We start from the raw sequence: 23,146 nt of genomic DNA, 5'->3' as shown, positions 1-23,146 counted from the left end.
AGGAAATATGGTCAGCCTACTGTAGCCTGTCCTAGGGGGGGGGTCTAGCTTGATTTCACACTAGAACCCGTGCTGCCATCTAAAAAATATATAGCGTCTTACAAATCGTAGTGGCTTGTCTGCAGTTAAATATCAAATTACTTTTGCATTTTCCACTATATATCTGAACAGTTATTCTTCCACCAAGGAACGTCTTAGCTAGACGTAGCTCAACGAAACTCCATTCTGCATCGTTTCTCCAAATTGCAACTTTTTTTTTAAAGAAAATTGAGATACAACTCTATGTGAAGGGTTGCTATAAAAGCTACTAGATAACGCTGCAAATTCAGTTGATAGACGGATGCGAATAAATCACCGGTCAAAGTCGTCCCCATATATCGTTGTAAACACGTTGTTTATTTACATTTTGATATCAAACAGTGAAAATTCATTTACATGTGCTATTTATTGAAATACATTCGGAAATCGGAGTTTTAATATTAAGTAAGAAAACATCAAAATTGAATTTAAAAGCTTTTCATGTCACAAAACACGTGGTTATGGTTCTTGTTTTTCTTCTTCATGCTCAAATCGGTCGCACTTGGGTTACTTGCGCCATATGTGTCTAATCATCAAGTGCATTATGTCAATGACAGCGTGTTAATTTATTTTGAGAAATAGAAGATTTCACATTTAACTAACACAACCATGAATTTTTAAATTATTTTTACCATAATTGATATAACTTTGGTGCAAGATTTGGGCATTTTGCCGGCAAAAAGATATATTTTTACCGGGACAGTGGTGAAAACTGGTAAAAAACCAGGGCAAAAATATCATATTCTGCTTTGGGGCTTGCGATTATGCATAGTACCCAAGCGTCGTTGGTAAATTTGATAAATTTCCCTAAATTAATCTCTTTTACCGACGATTATGCATAATACCATAAGCGTCATGTCACTGGTAAACATGATAAATTGTACTATATAGAGTCAGACCTCGATTTAATGAACTCTGGTTGAACAAATTTCGCGATTTAACGAATTTTTGCTGAAATTCTGATGAAAATAGATGCTAAACCCTCTATGTAACGAATAAAAAAAATCTCAATATGACATGTTTTTTTAAACTATTCAAAATTAATTTTTCTTATTTCTCGTCCCCGAAAACCACAATCCGAAGCTTTGACTTCCCGCGAATTGACCTTCAGCCCTTCTTTAGAAACCAAAAAAAATAATAATGGGGGTGGCTTGAGGACAGGAATCTGTTCCTTTTAAGTAAAAGAGACAATAAAGCCATTCAGAGTGTGCTTGGGAAAGTTTCAGAGGCCAATTTGTGTAAAATAACACCATAAAACATTGTGCTGTCTTTATGAGCGATTTCTGTAAAAAAAAATAAATTTTATTCAAGTTTGTCTTGATAAGTACAGTTTGACAAAAAATAACCGTATACAACATTTTTTCCGGATTATCTTCTTATTAATTCTGATTACAACAAGTTGACAATTTGTAACACAAAAATATACATTTGTTGACAATCACATTATCTTGAATTAAAAGTAGCTGCCTTTGGCTTTGATATAAAGCTTCAAACACTTTGTAAAATTTTTGAGCTGAGCACTGCACCGCTTTGTTAGAAAGTTATCCCATTCCTGTCTCAGAGCTTTTTTCAACGAGGCCAATCTTCGGTAGTTCTGTAAAAAAAGTTTGAGAAACTATAGAGAGTGTAACATTTGCTCTTAGGTTTGAGCATTTCTTAGCATATAATCTTTATCTATAGATTACTTAAAAGTCAGTTTATCGTTGCTCAGGTGTATTGTTCATGCTACTGCGGTATGTTTCCTCTGTGAACCTGTTTTAATTTATTAATCTTTTTCTTAGCATAAATTGTCATAGGTCTGTCAATGCAATTAATACTCAAGACCTATCTTCTGAAGTGAATGCTGACTCAAACTTATAAAATGCCCTCAATCACAAATACGAAGGAAACAACATCGACAGAAAACATTCTTATTAGTCATCTGAAAGACGTTCTTCTCCAGCAGGAGAAACAATTGACTCTCCCTAATAAGCCAGAAACGTTTCTGTCTCTTATATTTCACAGTGAGAAGCCTGTGGTAAGTGACCATATAACTTAATATGCTATTAAGAATGAGTATCACATTCAAGTATAAGTATTAAATTATGAATATCGACTGAAAAGTCATGATGAGAAAGCTAAATTTTCACATGCATGAAAAAATTTTTCATTGTGATTTGAGATATATGTGAATGATATAACTATCTGATCGAGTCTTATTTTGTCCTATAGCCTAAAGATGTTCGTCATGCATGGGTTGGTCCTACTCCTTTCTCAGATTCAGAAATTGTTGACGTTAATCTAATCAAATGCAGGAGGTTGACCAAAAATGATCCTGAAGTGAAAAAAACTTTGGAGCTTACATTTGAATTCAAAGTAAATACAAGTATTTTTAGTAAAAAATCACTTCAATTCTTTAACATTCAAAAACGGCCAAAGATGGCCCAGTTAGGGAGTATGGGTATGTTCATAGACTCTTGTGGAAGTTGGGAAAGAAATCTTTCATCAGAGGCAGAACAGTTTAGAAAAAGCAATTTGTTCTTTCTTGCGTAGTGAATGACATTTGGACGAATTCAACTCACAGATCTCATCTCTGAATGTTAAAGAGTGTATGAAATAAATAATAAGTTTAAATCATTGGTATCAGAGTCTATGACACTCGCGGGTCTAAAACACTTCTGTTGTCTCTGATTGAAACATGAATTTCATTAGGTTTTGTATTTTGTTGAAAAATTTCTTTTGAAATTTCATCATGAAATTTAATTTTAGTTTATGGTAATTTAGGAAAAAATCTTTCCATATCAACCTGGGGATTCATTTGGCTTCCTGTGTCGTAATTCATCATCTGAAGTTGAAAACATACTCAAATGGTAAGTTTTTAGTAACAGCCCACATACTATGTACAACACAATAGAAATTGATCCTGCTTAAGAAGTTATCATCAGGATTTTGCACAGTAAAAATATGTTAAGCTAGAAAACTTCACAAGTGGAAAATTTTTGTTGCATGGAGGAAAAATTGGGACTATAGAACTAAGACTTCTTAACCCTTTCAGCGACAATGATGAGATATCTTGCTTAACTTGATGCCTTTTATTTTGACAGTTACAAGATATCTCCCATACTTAAAACCCACTTACTTTGGCAATGCCGAGCCCAGCTACATCTGTGCAGAGAGCTTTGTTCGCAAACATGTTTTTCTTCCCCCATCCTGTCAGATCAACTGCCAGTGGGCAGAGTCGGCTTCTGATCAAAGTTTAATAATAGAAGAAGACAGACTGTTCCACCCCTTCACTAGGGGGTGGTTTTGGAATATGCAATCAGTGTAAATAATAGAAAGAGATAGAGGATTTCTTTTTCTTTGTTTTTTAATTATTCTCTAAGTTTAGTGGGAAAAACTCTGTTTAGTAGGAAAAATCAAAACTTTAAACAGGAAAAATGTTTTAAGTGGGATCCACTGTATGATTGGTGTGAGGTGAGTGGCTGATTGCTGTTTTTACCAGTCATCTGGCTATGCTGAAATAGTAAGTCACAGCCACACATAACAGTGGTGCCTAAGAAAGAATAGCATGTCATGCTGATTTTCGGCATATTCCGCATGGATATGACGAAGTAATTTGTCATACAGCTGCTGCTATCTGTACAGACATCCTTATACATTATTATATTACCAGTAGATGGAGTTGAACAAACATATTTCAAGAAATATTTTTTCTCGTATTCATTTTGAACTTGAAGAACTCTTTTTTGTGTTATTATGTATAATTAACACTTCAATATTTGTATTAAAAAACTAATTGATAATTACTTCAATTATTATTTTTTTGTGATTTTAAAAAAAAAAAAAACCAGCAAAGAACACGATAAATTAATTTTTACTGTTATAATGTATTCATAAAAAATTTCAATCGAAAAATATATTTCATTAACTTCTATAGTGAGACATATTTTATTTTAAAAAAGGGAAAAAGCATGCTCCTCTTAATTAAAAGTGGCACCGCAGGTAGCACACGGAGAAATAAATTGGCCAGATATGACTGGTTAAAGATATACCATGGTTATTACTTCTTTGACTGGCAATAGTGCACTTCAAGAATTTTCACAATACTATACATACCTAGAAATCACTTTTTTTTCTATGTTAACATGTAATTTGAACCATTAATGACAAAAAATATAGAAAAAAAAGAGAGAGAAAATGTCTGAAAGAGTAACACGGAGAGGAAAAAAAGTAAATTGCCTGTGACTGGAAAGAAGTTTTTTCTGTGGGAGCAACAGTTAATTGCTCCAGAAACAAAATTTCCTTGTCACTCTTCATTATACGAACAAAGCTGCAATATTCTGTTGATTTCTAAAGTCAGGCAATGCACGATCATATGAGCCCTAGCCCCTTCCCCCCCCCCCCCCAGGCTCAATGGTAAAAAATTGTTTGTTTTAACCCATTTTTGACTGACATTGCATTTACACAAGGCTTTGTTTAACACTTTTCATACAAATTTTTGTATGAAATTAAATTTTTGAAAATCAAAAGGTCTAATGAGTGATTTAGTATTTTTTTTAAATTTGTATACAAGGAAATTTTATTTTTTATGATTTTTCAAAAATGAAATTTTTGGAAATTTTATCCTGATTTTTGATCTACAAATTTTTCTCCATGACCATGAACAAAAGAAATTTAAAAAATAGTTTTTTCTTAATTGTTTTGATCTGATGACATGAGATTTCCCAAAATCATGATTACTAATCATTTATATAAATTCAAGCGTTAGTTGATTGAAAATTTACATTAATTGCAAAGGAGAACATGCTGAATCAATATCCAATTTTTTGAAACTTCTCAGATGTGTTATTAAGGTACCCAGTTATCATACATAAAATAATTGTACCAGGATGACATCACTCTCCGCTACCATACAAAGGTTTTAACAACTGGCTGTTGCGAAGATATATTTTGGAAAGAGAGAAAATTCAACTGCCCCTGCGGAGAATCGAATCCACGTCCTTTCACTTTCTGGGTGAACGCCCTAGACCACTAGACTACAGAGACACAGAATCCCTTAATCATTCCTTGGAGCTCGTGTACACTGAAAGGGACCGTACATGGACGGCCGGACCAGACTCAGGCCAAGCTCACAACTGCTGACGCTGCCACCAGATGGTGACTTATACCAACATGACGTCACTCTCCACTACCATACGAATTGTCAGTTTAGTCATGAATTGGAGGAGGGTCAAAAAGGGGTTGATATGTGTGCTATCATCCCTCTAATTTTAATGATAGAGTTATGGGCGCTCTATATATTTTTGCTTACTGATGTGGATGTGTGTAAATTAATACAATTGATAGTAATTTTATGAATTATTCTTTTTGCAGTACTAAAATGTTAGAGCTTATAGATGTGCCATGCGAAATTAGGTTGAAAGAGAAGAAAAATCAAAAGAAGAAAAAGGCACCTTCACACATTCCTTCATTCTCAAATTTAAGGCATATATTCACTTCATGCTTAGATATTCGAGCTGTTCCTAAGAAAGTGAGTCTGGATAGTTTTAGGGAGAATGCATCAAAACTTTAAAATTGCAGTATGAAGTTTATATTATTGTACTAGAATGAAATTAGTAAGTGGAATATGCAAACAAGTTTTTACATTTATTGCACAATCTTTTAATTCACTTTTTTGTCAAGTGCTTCATTGCTGTCAGCTGGAAAGGTTAACTAACATTTGAATTCCAGCATAGCTGGTAATAGAATTGAATTCGGGTTTTGATTGTTTTGTACAAAATTCCATGGATTGTTTTACAAAAATTCTCAAAAATCAATTTAAAATTCTTATATGCTCAATAATATTAGCATTGAAAGTTTGGACTTTTGAATAATAATTCTGCCTTATCAGCATCATGTTTAGTACTTACAATTTGACTAGTGAGTTCAATTAACAGATTAAAGTGAGTTTTTTAATAAAAAGGAATTTTTTGATTGATTGCAGGTTATGCTTCTAGCGTTGTCTGGGTACTGTGATAACCAAGTTGAGCATGAAGTTCTAGAGTTCCTTTGTAGCCGTGAGGGGTCTCTTCATTATTCTGAATTTATAGTCCAGCATATGATGTCAGTTATTGATGTTCTTCAGTCATTCCCATCTTGCCACCCTCCTGTTGAATGTTTGATAGGTTAGTTATGATTGAATGAACGTAAAAATGCACATTTGTTGCTATACATATGCAAGTCAAATTCCTTCTAACCGGAAAAAAAATCATTTCACATAATTTTGTTTTAAGTTTTCATTTTCTTCTTTTACAAATTATTTGTTGGCAAATACATGTCCTTGATTGGTTTTTTTTTCAGAACATTTGCCTGCGCTGAAGCCAAGATTCTATTCAGTTGCCAGGTCAGTCTTTTCATCTATTTTGACAGTCCATCGATAACCTAATTTGATGAAGCTATTGTCAGTGTTGATCAATAAAATATTTTATCTTATTATTCAAACAATGACAAAAAATATTTGTTATTTGCTCTTTTTATCAGACTGTGATTGGAAAACTTTTATTCTAACTGTGATTGGTATCCAACTGCATTTAAAATATAATTTTTTAAGAAAATACAGATTTTTACTTTTTTATTTTTTATGAAAGTCCATTTTCTTATGATTCCAAAACAGCCTTTGGTTTGTTTATATGATGCTTAGGATTGAAATTAGTGCACTTTGGTGTGTTGCATTTTTACATACAAGTAATCCATGAATGAAAATGTGATAAAACTCTTTAAACATGTTTTATGAAGAATTCTATTTTTGACATTTTACTTGAGTTTGAAACAGGATTTCTAAAAATCTGTATGTTAAAGATTGTATGATTATATCATTACAAGATTTTATTATGATATTCTGCCACATATTGTTAAGGTTATAAACCAAAATCTAAGGTGAATCACATGTATTTGTCTCATTAGAGTGTTTTATGCATGATATGTAAAATGGAATTTAAAAAAATTCACACTTACAATCAACAGATGTAGTTGTAAATTATGCTCATGCCACACAATCCCTCAAATTTGTATACAAATGCAAAATTAGAAAGCACAACAGGTAAATTGTCCAACAAAATGGCTGGGAAAAAATAAAGAGAAAATGAAAATATATAAAAATATAAATAGTATTAGAAAAAAGTAGACTCATATAAAATTATGGTTGTCGTAGCCTAAATACAGCAACCTAAAAGTAATAAGATAGAAAAAGTAACTAAACTAAAATATATGCCCATAGGAATATGGTTGCCATTCTTTAAATACAGATAGCTTCTCGATTACTCCCACCCATCTTGAAGGTGTCTATCGCTGGCGGGGAGGTGGGGGGGGGGGAGGGGGAGATACATGATATCAGAATGGAAGCTGTCCCATGCATTCACAACCCTGTTGTAGGAAAACTCTCTGTGATACAATAACCTAGAATTATCCTAGCTAATTAAAACTAGTGTCTCCGAGTAGAAGCATTTGAAGGATGGCGTAACAATGTCTTATGATCCATCATATCAATTTCCTTCAAAATCTTAAATACTTCAATCATATCTCCACGGTGCCTACATTGTTCCAAGTCTTTCTTCATATCTCAAGCCTTGCATACCAGCCAGTGCTTTAGTGGTTCTCTAGTGGTCTATATCTTCTGAAGATAGGGGGGGGGGGACCCAAAACCGCACGTGTACTATAGGCCAGGTCGAATGTTACATGAATTTTGCTTAAAATTTCACATAAAAATAACTTTTTCACAGAAAATGACATAGGTAGTCCAAAATTTTTTATTGTTTTCAACATTTTGAGACACTTTCTATCAAAAAATACTATTTAAATTCACTCCAGTAGCATTTTACAGCAAAGTGTTAGGAATGGTAGTCTGATACCTAATATAATTATTTGAAATGTATTTTTTTTTCAAAGCTGCAGGCCTAAAAAATACAGTCAAATTCTGTGAATACTAGAAGCAGAAATGTATTTGTAATATTTGATTACATTACCCATTACGCTTAGAGTTCGTGGAGAATAAAATATGGAAATTAATAAATAACATTAAGCTAATTAAAAACAGGCCATGGAATAAACATATTATCTACCAGTTGTATAAGAAATTATGTTGCTAGTTTAGTGACATGATGACACAGCCCATTATATAACATGATATCGCTCTTAACTTGTTCATGCAAGATATACAGAAAACCGGATGTTGTATGAAGGAGCTTATTTTTATTTTTTATTTTTTTGGGAAGATGTGGATTTTTTAAGAAAGAAAAATTAACATTTTTTTAAAAAAGTAAGCATCTTCACACAACATCCAGTTTTCTTTGTATTTTTACTGTTTTTTGTGTTTCCCATAGTGATTTAACTGATGTTTATTTTCTATTCCTCATATACATATGTACTTGACCGGACTGTGACGTGCATTGTGCTTACCACAGATGCTTAAGATTTGAATATTTCTTGTGCTTACCATATTTGCATTTTCGTGTTCTTCATGTTTGCATTTTCGTGTTCTTCAGATTTGCATTTCCGTGTTCTTCATATTTGCATTTCTGTTGTTCCCCGTTTTTTTTTTCTCTCGGACTGTGACCTGCATTGTGCTTACCACAGATGTTTATTTTTCATTGTTCTGTGTTTTCCAGTGTTATATAACTGATATATAGTATATATAACTGATGTTTTCCCCCACCCTTTTCATACATACTGAACTGTGACGTGCATTGTGCTTCCACAAATGTTTAATGTTCACATTATTTTGTAAATTACTATATATATTTTAAGTCCCCCCCCCCCCCCATGTACTTTGAAAAAGTGTTCTCATGTTTGATCGGGTAGGGTGGATGGATTTGATGGGCTGGGGAAGGTGTTGCTAATTTTCCAACAGATACCCTTTACGTTAGAGGTTCCGTAAGGAATATTAACGTGGGTATCTGTCTGGTAGTTCAAGTTCAAGTTTTCTTTGTATCTTGCATAAACAAGTAGAGAGCGACACCATGTCATATATATAGTCATCTGTGGTGGACTTTGTCTTTTATGAGCTATTAGCTGGTCATGTGAGACTGTCTATTGCACGGTCCTGTTCATCATATATATGCTCCAAAGACAAAATTCCTTATCTCCTGTAGCTTAGTAGTAGATTTTTATATTACCATTAAAGTGTGTAGTAATATAGATGTTTCATTAAATACCTATTTATTTCTTGAAATACTCTTCATTATGTGTCTGACCTCACACATGTTTTTTTTTAACTGTACTAGGGGTCATTTAAATCCCATGAGAGGGATTCCAATCATTCTTTAAAAAAATATTTTTTCTCCGTGTTATTTATTTTATTTTTTTATTTTTTATTTTTTTTTTTTTATTTTATTGAACAAACAGCACAATTGACAAAACAGACAAAAAAAAAAAAAAAAAAATTAAACAAACACTTTTCGACCCAAAGGGATATAAGAAACCTTCCATGGGTCGTATTGATACATTACATAAAGAATTTCTGGCAACATACATAGATATATTTTACTACAATTGCTGCATTCAAGTCACACCAACTATATTACCTTAAAAGTTAAACTATAGTCTGATATGTCGAAATACAGATATATTTTCTTACACAACAAAGATATAAACAAATTTTATTCCTTATATCATTTGCAATTGCATTAACTATCGAACGAAACGAACCGCTCCATATCTGCTATTTCCAGTATACGATCCTTTATAGTCTTTTTAAACATATAAAATGATTGCTGTTGTCTAATAATATCATCAAATTCTCTACATATTCTTGGAGCAAGAAAACATATTGATTTTTTGAAAATTGTTTTTTTAGGTAATGGTATTTGATATAAATATTGTGATCTCATAGTTCTTTGTATATTCACTCTGGGATACCAATCAGGATTCTTATAGATGTATACTAAAACTTTATACAGATAAAGTTGCCGTATATTAAATTGGATCAATGATACTTTATTTTGTGCAGAACTGTTAGTTTGTATAATGTCACGTCGCAAACAGTCATAAAGATTATCAATAGTATGGATTGAATTTTTATATGTTCCCCCCCAAACTTGTAGTCCATATAAAATATGTGGGAACACCCATGCAAAAAATACTTCTTTCAAACTTTGGTGTGAGATGATAGCCTTTAATTTATACGTCATTGCTGTGATTGCTCGTAATTTATTAACAACTTGATCAGTATGATCTTTCCATTTTAGGTTAGATGAAATAATGATTCCAAGATATTTATAATGCTGTACTCTTTCAATGTATGAACAGTTACATATAGTATTTGAAAGAAAGTCGTTACATTCATGAAATTTCATTAAATCTGTCTGTGTGCTTAAGTTAGTTAAATTAAAAAGAACCCATTTAGTTTTGCTAGCATTTAGCCTAAGTCGAAGGTTTCGAATTCTTTTATTTATTGCATGAATGTCTTTTTCCAAATTTTTTATCAGTTCTTCAGTTGTTTCAGCGGAGGAAACTAGAACTGTATCATCTGCGAATGAAACAAGTTGACCGGAAATATTGATATTATGAATTTCATTAATGTAAATAGAAAAAAGTATTGGGCCAAGAACCGATCCCTGAGGTACGCCTGTATCTATTGCCTTTACCTGACTTATCGCATTGCCTACTTTAACTGTCTGTTTCCTATTTGTTATAAAAGATCTGAACCAATCGAGTGGGAGCCCTCTTACTCCAATATTTTTTAGTTTTTCCAATAAGATATCCCAGTTTACTGTATCAAACGCTTTACTGATATCTATAAATACAGCTGCTACTTTTTTGTTATTATTAATTTTATTTTGTATATAATCCATTAATCTAATCATAGCCATTTCAGTATTCCTTTTTTCCCTGAAACCAAATTGATGATGTGAGTAGTAGGCAATGGCGTGTAAATAACTATTAAGTTGTCGTTTTACCCATTTCTCTAATAATTTTGACATAATAGGTAAAATCGAAATTGGTCTGTAATTGTTCATGTCATCTTTATTACCTTTCTTGTATATGGGCGTAACAATCGACTTTTTTAGTTCATTATAAAATATTCCAGTATCTAGAGATTTATTAATCAGATGGGTTATTAGTGATGGGTGGTGACGATAGATAATTTTAATCATTCTTGGTGTCAGACCATCACTTCCTGCTGGCTTATTAATATTAATTGAGTTAACCAAGCTTTCAGTTTGTGGCAAGTCAATTTCGTGAAGAACAATTGAATTGAGTTGAGAACTTTCGTTGTTTACAAAGTCATTTGTTTGATTGTTTACTTCAGTGTCCCTTACTCGATTTATAAAGTTATCATTAAAATCGTTAGCTAGTTTATTTTGATCATCACAATTGGGTAATTTCCTAATTTTTTTGTTGTTTACAAAATGGTTTATAAATTTCCACTGACTTCTTTTATTTGATCCCAAATTGATAAACTTTTCCCTAAAATAATTATCTTTCTGTTTTTTGATTGCTTTCTTTAAATTAGTATTATATTGTTTATATTTGATTTCATAATCATGTCTGAATGGATTTTTACGATGCTTCATATATAGTTTCTCCTTAATATTTATCATTTTAATTAGGTCATCCGTAATCCATTCATTAAGCTTTGCCCTATTTCTATCTTTAACATATTTTTTTTTTGTAAATAAGCTTGAATTCAATCTAAGGATGTCAATAAAACGTATATAAGCCTGATTTGTATCGATTTCATCAAACACCCGCGTGAAATCAACACCCCTAATAAATCGTTCAAATAATTCATAATTTATCCAAGTTTTTTCTATATAATTTGAATTGTTATCGCTATTATATGGTGAACATTTTCTTATGTAACCAATTAGTAGATGATGATCAGTGATTCCCGCATCATATACGCCCATTTTACACTGAAAATTATTTTTTAGCGAACGGTAAAACACATGGTCAACATCAGTTGAATCAGTAAATCCGATTCTTGTAACACATTTTTCAAATGAAGAAAAACCATTTAAACAGAATAAATTCAAATAGTCATTAATATTCATGTCATTATCATTGAATAGGTTCACATTCATGTCACCCATAATTACCATATCCGAGTTTTTAAATTTGTTCAAATATATTCTAAGTTCATTATTAAATTGTTCAATGGTATAATTATGAGATCTATAAAATAGTGAAAATATAATATTGAAATCACAAATTTTTAATGTTAAAATTTCTGCTGTCCGAAATTGACTAGAGAGTTACTCAGAATTTTCTCCATGCTCTCGGGGACAATAAGCTTATATCACATAAGCAACAGGGCCTAGTCGTTCTCTGCCCATTCTGTTCTGCAGCTTAGTGGTGAGAGCACTTGTACGGGAAACAAGGGGGGGGGGGGCGGTTCGATTTCTGGTGGAGACAGAGATGAATTTTTCTTTCCTAAAGAAATCAACATTTTTTTTAAAAAAAATAAGCATCTTCCCACAACATTTAGTTTCCTGTGCAGTTTCCATTAATCTCATTAAGACGCAAGTCTAAGGAACACCGAAAACATTATATACTAACCAGATTTTGTATTTACTCATAAAACATTGATTTGATCATGCTCAATATGAAAGATACTTAATTCTTATTAAGTGAAACACTTTGTATCAGTTTGTCTTAGCGAGGTTTGAATGTATATGTTTCTTAATATCTTGTGCTATTTCGAGGCAGAAATACGAGCCAATCTCCCCATTAAAAAGTCTCGCCACAGAGAGCAACAGGCCTACAACGATAAATTATTCAATCATTACACTTCACTCATAGTTAGGAAAACTGGTGGCAGATGGCAGCACTACACATAACAAGCATTATACAGAAACAAACTTCACGTCAGGTTTCACTACACGTGCAAGCACATTCCAACATGTACCAATTCATTAGAGATTCCGCAGAGGAATATGGACGAGGTGCATGTGTGGTTTAGTAGTAGTAGTAACATCTTGTACTAAAAAACACCTCCTTAGTCATACACCAATGTAATGCTACTGAAAATAGAAGAACCTATGTTCTTTGCATTAACCCCTTGTTATGTTGCGTCTGTCAGGATGTATAGAAAAAGCATGATAAGACCTAAGGCCATAGCCGGGGGGGAGGGGGGAATGCAATAATTTTTTTCTTATGTTGTTTATAACCTCAGCCTTACAGTTTTTATTTTTTTCAGTTCACCGCTTGAATCGGAGCAAATTTTTCGAATCGTTTTCAATGTAATTGAAATCAAAAAATCATGTCATTGTTGTGAGAGAAGGAAAGGTGTTTGTTCAAGCTGGCTTGAGAGGTTATCTGAAGAAATGATGTCTGAAAATAATAGTGAAGAAATTCAAGAAGATGCTGTGAATTCCATCGCTGATGATGTATCTCGCCTCACTTTGACTTTTGCCAGTGTAGGTTATTCTGTATAGTATTTACACATAACATTATGGTTTGAAAATGCAGTATTTATGTTGCAAATTCAGCCTTTTTGTATTTGATTGAATATTGCATGCTGATTTAACAAATTAGTAGAGTATCCAGCTTTAGCAACTCAGGTTGTTTCAAATCGTATCTGAATGACTGAATGCTAAAAAACTTTCTAAGGGGGAAAAGTGTTGATTAATCCCATACAGCCATGGAAGTGAGCAGTGACAAGATAATTGAGAATTTTAACTGTTCAATTGGTTGATTAAATTGCTTTAATGATGAAACTCTATGCAAACTGTCAGAATGAATATCTGTGTGACCAAAAATAAATTTCATGATTGAATTCTGATCATTCATTAATATTAAAATGAAATGATTTGAAAGATATATTAATGCAGATAAAGCAGCACTTTTCTACAATTTTGTAATCCTGACAGAACGAAAATCGGAAATTAATTTATAAGAAGAAATCTGCTGTAACAATCATCTTTCTCGTGATTGTGAAATGTCACAATAACAGATTTTTATTGTATTTCATGTTTTTTAAACTTAAGTATGCTTTGAAAAGACTTTTGTTTTACTTTTCTTGTTTAGAAAATTACTGTACCTGAAATTTCTGTGTACAAGAGGAAGAGCTCTCTTTTCAAACTCCCATTGGATAGAAAACTGCCTGTGATTATGGTTGGACCCGGAACGGGTATTGCACCTTTCATTGGCTTTCTACATCACAGGTGCATGTGCAACACTTTCTTATGCCTCTTTTAATGTTTGAATATGTCACTATGTTATTATTACAATATATTTCAAAAATTTTATTTTAACAAGTTATAATGTTTTCACCTTTATGAAGTAAATACTGCAAATACATGCAAAAATATCCACTTGCATTTACATGCACTGAGCCTAAAAAAAATTGTTACAGAGACACAATCAAATTAACTTTTGCTTGTCACATGAAACCTTTACATCACAATTGTGTAGTTCATAAATTTCATGTCATTTAAGATTTATGTTTAGACATTTTTGGAATTATTGAAATAAATTGTAATGATTAAAAAAAAAAGATTCCCAAACATTCCGAGGTTTGCGGTGTATAAAATTTTCAATAGCCTTTGCAGCATAAAACTTCTTGGCAGAGCAATTCTCAAATAGGTGTAAAAGGCGTTGCTACACCCAAACAAAACAAAACGAGTAAGAATGAGTCTGCCTGTATGCTTTCAAACCCTATAATGACATGATAAAAACTTTACTTTAGTAGAAACTTCTAAGAAACAAAATAAAAGAACTTCCGTCTTTCTTTCATGAGGAAGATTTTTTTCTGATTTTTTTCAAGCAAATTGAAGTTTTTGCAAAATATCAGAAGTGAAAAGATACAGAGTCCTCCAAACACACAAGGTGAGATCAAGTCACGCCATGTGTGACTAATCTATTTTTTTCTAGAAGGAAGAGCCAAATGTGAAAACTCAGTCGCTGACAAGAGATTCTTGATGAGCAATAGCTTTAAAAGAAAGGAATAGTCTTATATGGCATGACCTAGTAATATTGGCATATGCAAAGGGAGGTTTGGGGTTCTAACCTCCCTCCTCTCAGACTTGAAGGACTATAATACCAGCTTAACATTAGAGAGATTGTTTTTTATGTCATAAATAAACCGTAAAAAATTGAGACTTGATTTATGTGGCATTGAATGAGCTTCTTTTTCGATGTTAATCAAAGTAAATACAATCGTATGAGTAGAGGGTGTCTGAAATTGGGGTTTTTCTTTAAGGGGTGGATGATCAAGTTTGATCCTGTTTTCAAGCAATAATAGAGTGGTAACCCTCAACATTGAACAATACTATCCACAGCCAGACGTTTGATAGTTGTTGGGAGAAGAGAGAAGACTTAATCAATAATTATTTGAAATCATAAAATTAGGAAGGGCCGTAGTGGGTATCACATATCTCTGAGGGATATTTTGATAATAGTCGCACTTTAGAGGGGCTATTAAAGATGGCCACAATTTTTTTTTTTGCTCTTCTCAAAATACCAGGTCTCTGGGCTAGTATTAGAGGTAGGTGAAGTTTTGGAAAAATTAGTTTGGCATGTTTCACTTATAAGTGTGTCAGGCTTCTTCATCCTATACTATAAGATGAAAGAAGTCAGACACACACACACTCATGCTCTTTTCTTCTCCCTTGTTGTTGAGACCTTTATACAGTACTTGTGAAGATGTTTACTGTAAACGCGGACTATACTTTGGCTCTTGGGTTTTCTTTTTGTCCCAAAGCAATAGACACTTGTTTTTCCATGCCATAGCATATTTAGTTAAAGGACCATTGTCCATAGCCATAAAAGAAAATATAATTCAAAGTTTTTTTTTGTTTTGTTTTTTTAACTTATTTGATGTAACTTATCAATCGACTTATAACGGTTTCTATGAATTTATATCATTTTTTGTCTGCTTTCTACTAGTCACTCAAATTGAGAACCATCTTAAGAGTATCATGGACCCCGGCAAAGTGATTCTTCCAAGCAAATTCCTGGCAATTTCAATCAATTACCATTTCTGTAAGACCCCCCCCCCCCTCCCCCTTTTCTTGAGGCCTCTACATATGCCCGGATGGTGCAAATGCATGTGTTGAGATGGCACTGTTGAAATCTATGAATAAATTTTCCCTCATTCTTAGGCATATTTATAAATTTTTAAACAAAAAATTATGCTTAAAAACAGAGTTTATGCAATTCTTCTTTTCAAGGGAACAAGAGACTAAAGCTTCAGTGGAAGGATTTCAGTTTGGAGAAACATGGCTTTTATATGGGTGTCGATATAAAGAAAAAGACTTTTTATACAGGTGAGATATCAAACTATACATGTAATCGCAAACAAATCAGATTTAACCATGATATTTAAAAAAATAAAATCTTGGTATTATTTTTCGTTTACGCCGGTGGGGGGGGGGGGGGTAGTAATACTAATCAGTTTTCTATTATAAAATTCCAGGAAATCATGAATGAATGAATGATGATGATGAAAAAAATATATTTGTAACTAGTTTTTTTTTAACATTCTAGGGAAGAGTTAGACCGTATGTCGCAATGCCATATTTTGAGCAACCTCCTTACTTGTTTTTCAAGAGACAAAAAATCCAGCAGTGAACAACAAACACAGTATGTTCAAGATCTGATTAGAGTTCATGCCAATGCTTTATGGAAAGTCATAGAAAATGGTGCACTAATTTATGTATGTGGCGATGCAAAAATGTTGGTGGAAGCTGTTCGAGATTCCTTTAAAGAAATAATTACAGACATTAATAGTGAGTTTTCATCTGTTTTTTCTCTTACACATTTTCAAATTTATTAGGATATACTTTTAAATGAGCAACTTCATATGAATGAACAATATGGATAAAAATTCACAATTTTTTGTCATCTATCTCATTGTTCTTCAACCTTTTTAAACCTGTGGACTAGTACTTAAACGTACATGCACCTTATATATATTCCTCTATGGAATTTCTAACAAATTAATACATGCCGGTGTATGTGACCCTAACATGTTTATGTTGTCTGAATTGTGCTTATTTCACGTTCTTGCTGGTGCTTACATCCATCTTTCATATTCAGAAGCAAATACGGTGAATGCTTGAATTCTCATGTTATGTCAGTTGTTATGTCTGCCGGCTCTCTGCGGAAAGACTGTTTTTAAATGGGAGACGGCTCGAATTTATACTTTGAAAATGAAAAACCGCAGATGTCAGCTGACCACCATAATGCATTAAGGAGGGAGGGGTTTGATCCTCACGATGAAAGTCCTGCATGATCCCCATACGACCACACAGCAGCACACCTATGGACTAGTGAAAATAGATGAACAATTTCTCAGACTAGCTGAAATAATCTGCAGACCTGATGATGACTTAGGAAAATAAAAACCAATCTGGGAAGATGGTATTTTATTTATTTAATCTAGAATTATGTAGCGTCTAGATAAATTAGGTGAAATGTTTCACAGATTGGCACACTGATTTATCTTACTGAGCAATTTGACGGCTGTGGCACTTATGTTATTACAAAAAGTCAAATTATTCTTTGGTGTTTACACATATTACTAGTTATTCATCAATGACATATTTTTATTTTATGCGAGTAAAGTAAATATCTTTTTCATATTCCAGAATTATTATCAGTTTTTCTTTATAATTTTATACCAACTTTCGTCAAAAATGATTTCCTTTCCATTTTAATTTACACTGATCCAAACAGAATTACAAATTAATTTTTACATGTTATCAAATTCTGTTTTCTTGCAAGAGCAAATGGATCATGTGCCTTGGCAAACAAATTTTCGGAGTTAAAAAATTATTCAACATATTCAATTTCTGATGTCATCTGTAACATATTTCAAGATATATTTTGAATACAGTGAAACCTCATTACAACAATACTCGATATATATCAATTACAAATCGCTCTACAACAGAGATCTTCAACCTTTGATTGAAAAAATGCCAGATATGGAATCAGTGTCCCAAAATCACTGACATATCTTTGCCAATGATTTACTGTATTTATCTATAACTCAGTTTTAATGTGATTTGTATGCTGCTGATAGTATTACCACTGAAATTTAATTTTCACTTTATCTGAATAACTGGAGCCAATCTGAAAACACCAATCCAGATTTGGAATCGGCATCCCAAAATCATCCGAATATCACTGAAATATGTTTGAGAATAAAATCAGTGTTGAACAGCGGTATCATTGTAAGTTTCACTGTTTTAAAAAAATGTTAATGTACCATATGTAACTAGAAAACGAAGTTGAATAGAAATGTAGGTACACAGTATGTTTTTTTTACAACTAATGCATTTATTTGTTTGCTTACTTGATCAAATCCTGAATATTGTTATTTGCATTGGTTTTGGATAAAAAATCTTCCCACTCTAATTATTATTTTTATTCAGATTTAAGTGAGACTGATGCTGAAAATTTCATGAAGAGTCTTGAAAAAGATGGCAGATACTTGACTGATATTTGGGTGTAGAAGCTTTGTTATGGACTTTTACACTGTATATTTATTATTGCTATTTATGAGATATTTTGTTTTTAATATTATATTTGACTTTTATATTGTTTGACGTTTCTTACAAAAAAATAAAGCTAGCTGAATATATATATGCAACATATGAAAGCTTCCTGTATTCTGTATAATAAGTTTGTCATTATTTTTCAAATATTTTACATCAATGAGTTTGATACGTTTCAGATATGTTTTAAACATTGACAACATGTGACAGAAGAATGGAGTCATTTTTTAAAAAGCAAATTAATATTTATTGTTTTTTCCTTTATATATTTTATATGTTTCATACTGATGGAAACTCAATATAAATTGATTGCATATTGTATGGAAATAACCATTATTCACAGTATTAGTGCTTTTAAACAATTTTAAGCTTCTCATATACCAAGATGGGAAAGAAATCAATTTATTTTATGAAGGAAAGACTTTTTTCCCTACAGATTATGCAGAGGTGATCTCTGAAAGAAAAGTCTACTAGTCTCTGCCGGGAATCAAACCCATTCCCCTTGAAATCCAGGCAAACGTGCTATCCACATACACCACTGGAGACATGACAATTCCCTCCTTACTTGCACTCTCTCTCTAGTGTAACACCCTGAAGTAGAGACATATTAGCCTAGTTTAACTTCAGAAAATGGCCACCAAGTGGAAGCAGTAGCAAGATTGAGATGATTTTTTCCCCCTCAACCCAATGTTATTTTATTTTTCTTGTTTTGTACATGGCTTTTTGACAAGTTTGTGAACTCGCCACAACCAAGCAAGTCTGTCCCTCCGGTCACCTAACACATTGAACAGACTTCAGACACTGACCACTTCATGAAGTAATAGACCATCAGTTGCTGGCTACTACAGACAAGGATGAGTAAACTATATCTATGCATCTATTAATGAACATCTCCAATAATTTAGGGGTTCCATCAAGATGCCCTTGCATGCATGTGAAAATGACAATGATTTTGGTCTGCATGTTTATGAGCTGTAAACAATGGGAAATTATTAATTTAACAAAACTTTTTCATCATGTTATGATTTCTTGGAGTTACTTCTAACAATTTAATCTCAAATAACTTGATTGTTTTCTATTATTTTTACGATCAGAAGCGTCTTAATAAGTTCTGAAGCCCAAAAATATTCTGCCCCTTTTCCTTGAAGCCCCAATTTTATATATTCTGGACAGGGAAGAAACTGACAAGGGTGTAGCGGGGGGGGGGGGGGGGGGGACCGTCCCCCCCCCCCCTCCCGAAGTGTGAGAAAATGACCGAAAAAAGGGAAAAAGATGGCCAAATCCATTGTTCTGTCACTTTGGTCCCCCCCCCCCCGAAATGAAAGTGGTCCCCCCCCGAACGAAATTTCTGGCTACGCCCCTGGAAACTGACATCTTCAAAAATACAGAATTTATAGAAATACTGAAAAAAATACCTTTATGAAAATACTGAAAAAAATACCTTTATGAAAATACTGAAAAAAATACCTTTATGAAAATAAAAATTGCAGGAACTGATAAATTTGAATGTGGTGTTTGCGAAAAGTTATTCTCATATGGGTTTTTTTTGGTAAGGAAATACATTCAGTTAAACTTTTTGTCAATCGAGTGATTGGATCTGCACCTCTCTTCAATCTTTTCTGTGTTCGATAAGTTCGTGAAGCTCAAAAGCCAGTAATTTATGTCTGAGGTAAAACAACTTCATCAATAGTGTTTTATCCACCAATGTCACCATCATAATGGAAAACCTTATGTAAGCGCAAGTTACGTGAAAAATTAATAATATGCTCATCTACACACCACACTATCATGCAGGCTACCGGCAGGTCCATGGGTTCGATTCCGGGGAAGAGCATTGGCAGGGGCGTAGCCAGAAATTTCGTTCGGGGGGGACCACTTTCATTTCGAGGAGGGGACCACTTTCATTTCGAGGGGGGGACCAAAGTGACAGAACAATGGATTTGGCCATCTTTTTCCCTTTTTTCGGTCATTTTCTCTCATTTCGGGGGGGGGGCAGACCCCCAAGTCCCCCCCCCTCGCTACGCCCTTGAGCATTGGTAACAAGTTCTTTCTCTACCGAATCTGATGTGACCACCGACAGATGGCGCCTTCATTTACGACCCAACTCGATTGGCTGTAAATTGCTGTATATGGTGATATGATCGGAGTTGGTATGCGGTAAAGTAGTAGTAGTAGTTACCTAGTAACAGAAAAATTTAGAAATTAGCTGTTAATCGTACACCCTGCATTTTATAGAAATCTGATTTCCTTTCGTGCAGCACCTATCGACAAAAATTTGAACTCATTTTTGTTTTTTCTGCACCAAAGAAATCACCCTTTATGAGAATAAGTCTGTCGCATACCGCATTCAAATTTTTCAATCCCTTCAATTCTTATGAATTGTGAAGCTATTGATGAATTCATGGGACACTTCGTATATTTACCCTTAATATTACCCTACCTAATTACCCTTTACTGAATCCAGTATCTAATAATAATACATATAATTCTGTTTTCTGATGTTAACTGTTAACTTTCCCTGGACGGATCATGCCGATCCCTTGGGAATACGTGAGGATCACGTTATTATTTAAAAAATTTAAAAAAAAAAAAAAATAATAATAATAATAATAATAATTCATCCCATATTTATCAATAAACGTTTTTAACGAACTGACTATGATCAATCTTCGTGAAATCTCTAATTATAATACCACTGATACTTTTAGACTTAAACAGCCTAAAAACTTTCTCGAGATGTCCAGACCCAATGTTCCGGGTCTCTAATATGTACTTGTATTATATGGCTGATTTCTCCCTTCTATTACAGTAGAACCTCGTTTATCCGAACATCAATTTTCCGAACAACTCGGTCAACCGAACACCTTTTCAACCTAACTCATTTTCAGTTTTCTATAGTCAATGGTGCTCAATAGTTGGTATTTCTTTGGAACTTGAATCCTCTTTTCTCCCAACTCGATAGCTTTGCTCTATTGTACAATGATTCACTTCCAAACAATTATACGTACCGTACCTGTGAGTTATAGGTATGTAAGTACGGGGCAGATCTCCGGGTACGGTGTATGCAATTATAAACGATTGACAAGCAAACAAACGTGTGAATAGGAGCAGATTTAGCTGCTACCTTTTTTTTTCATCTGATGAATTCATCTTAAATTTAATTTATTCCTTTGCTTCATCGAATTAGTTTCAAAATCGATTTTCCGAACTTTTCACTTTTCTGAACACCCTCCGGATCCGATGTGTTCGGATAATCGAGGTTCTACTGCACTGTCAGAACTGATATACCGCATGTGTCATTGTAAATACTCATGACTGTCTCTTACACATATTATATTCCCCCTATTTAACCTCAAGTTGAGTATTATTCGCCATTATTATTTTTATCTCCATTATCATATTCATACAGCCTTAATTGCATCTCTATTAGCATGTTTCATCTCCAGCATCTTACTCATCGTATTACCACATATAATTAATTAGCATCAATTATCACCAATATATAATATCCATTATCACCAATATATAATATCTATTATCACCAATATATAATATCCATTAGTTCCTGTAGAGGTGGCTGTTGGGGGGTAAAGACGTACTTCCATCTACATTTCAAAATTTTTCGTTATCTTAGAGATAGTGTGAGATGACAAATTATCATCATCCCTGTTCTCTTATACCAACCGTGGCTTCAATGCACTACTGCATTTAATTGACAGAGCCATGAGAAGGGGGGGGGGGGTATGAGCAGGGCCGTCTTAAGAGCATCATGGGCCCCCGGGCCAAGTAATTTTTCTGTGGCCCTACCTGACAAATTCTCAAAAAAATTCAAAAACTTCTCAATTTTCTGAGGCCGCTCTGCTCTTAACCAGCTGAGGGGCCGCGACGCATATGTGAGTCAAAACTCTAGTGTACCAAAAGGGGCAGCAACTCACATATGCGTTCACCAAAAATGGTTTCGAAAGTGCCAGGAACGCACATCTGCGTCGGAGATAACTAGTTCCTTCCCCCATATCTTTTGTATTGCACCGGACACTAATACTGCCATGTCATACGCCCCTTTCCTTTCTCCATTTTTAATCTTTCAGACTGCCCCTCACTTGAAGATCTCTAAAATAAAAGGACACGGGAAAGGAAGAGTTGTGGGGCACATGTACCTTCCTACACATTGATAACACAAATACTCATACACAGACGAACACAAATGAACAATTGAGTTTTGTTTGACATCGGTTTTCTTCGGGGATTATCAGGAAGACTACTTTGGGTTGGGGAGGTATTAGGAACTCAGCAGTGAAACAGAAGCATTCTTGGATATGAGATAATTCCCGTCAACAAAGGGAAACAGATTTTCTTGTAAAAGGCCTTCTTGATAGACTGTAGCATATTTCATTCTGTCAATTTATCAATGTCGTCAATTTTTATTAAACGTTGTGTTTATCATAGAAATTTTATGCAACCTTTCAATAATTGTGTATTGCAATTGAAAATTAAATACCTATAGCAGAGCAATGAAATCATGAGAGGAAACAGAGGGGACTGGTCGCCTCTACCGAGTGGCGTACGCAGGATGAACTTTCGGGAGAGGCATAAAAGACTTCGGGGGGGGG

The 23,146-nt window shown here is 33.5% G+C and overlaps 1 protein-coding gene across 1 annotated transcript; it reads left to right on the top strand.

Moving 5' to 3' along the window:
- The first annotated feature begins 343 nt into the window (after positions 1 to 343).
- LOC149078628 (methionine synthase reductase) lies at positions 344 to 18,634 on the top strand. Its single transcript, XM_089240766.1, has 12 exons — positions 344 to 483; positions 1,860 to 2,095; positions 2,290 to 2,433; positions 2,842 to 2,927; positions 5,431 to 5,587; positions 6,041 to 6,221; positions 6,397 to 6,439; positions 13,232 to 13,451; positions 14,062 to 14,198; positions 16,206 to 16,301; positions 16,522 to 16,763; positions 18,414 to 18,634. The coding sequence occupies exons 2-12, from the start codon at positions 1,919 to 1,921 to the stop codon at positions 18,491 to 18,493; spliced, it is 1,563 nt and encodes a 520-aa protein (XP_089096892.1). The 5' UTR covers positions 344 to 483; positions 1,860 to 1,918; the 3' UTR covers positions 18,494 to 18,634.
- Positions 18,635 to 23,146: the final 4,512 nt, after the last annotated feature.

This window comes from Pholcus phalangioides, unplaced genomic scaffold (genome assembly GCF_987345545.1).
Source record: "Pholcus phalangioides strain wild (caught in Gottingen) unplaced genomic scaffold, Ppha-v1.0 ptg000013l_1, whole genome shotgun sequence".
Taxonomy (NCBI): Eukaryota; Metazoa; Arthropoda; class Arachnida; order Araneae; family Pholcidae; genus Pholcus; species Pholcus phalangioides.
This window is presented reverse-complemented; position numbering and strand designations above follow the sequence as displayed.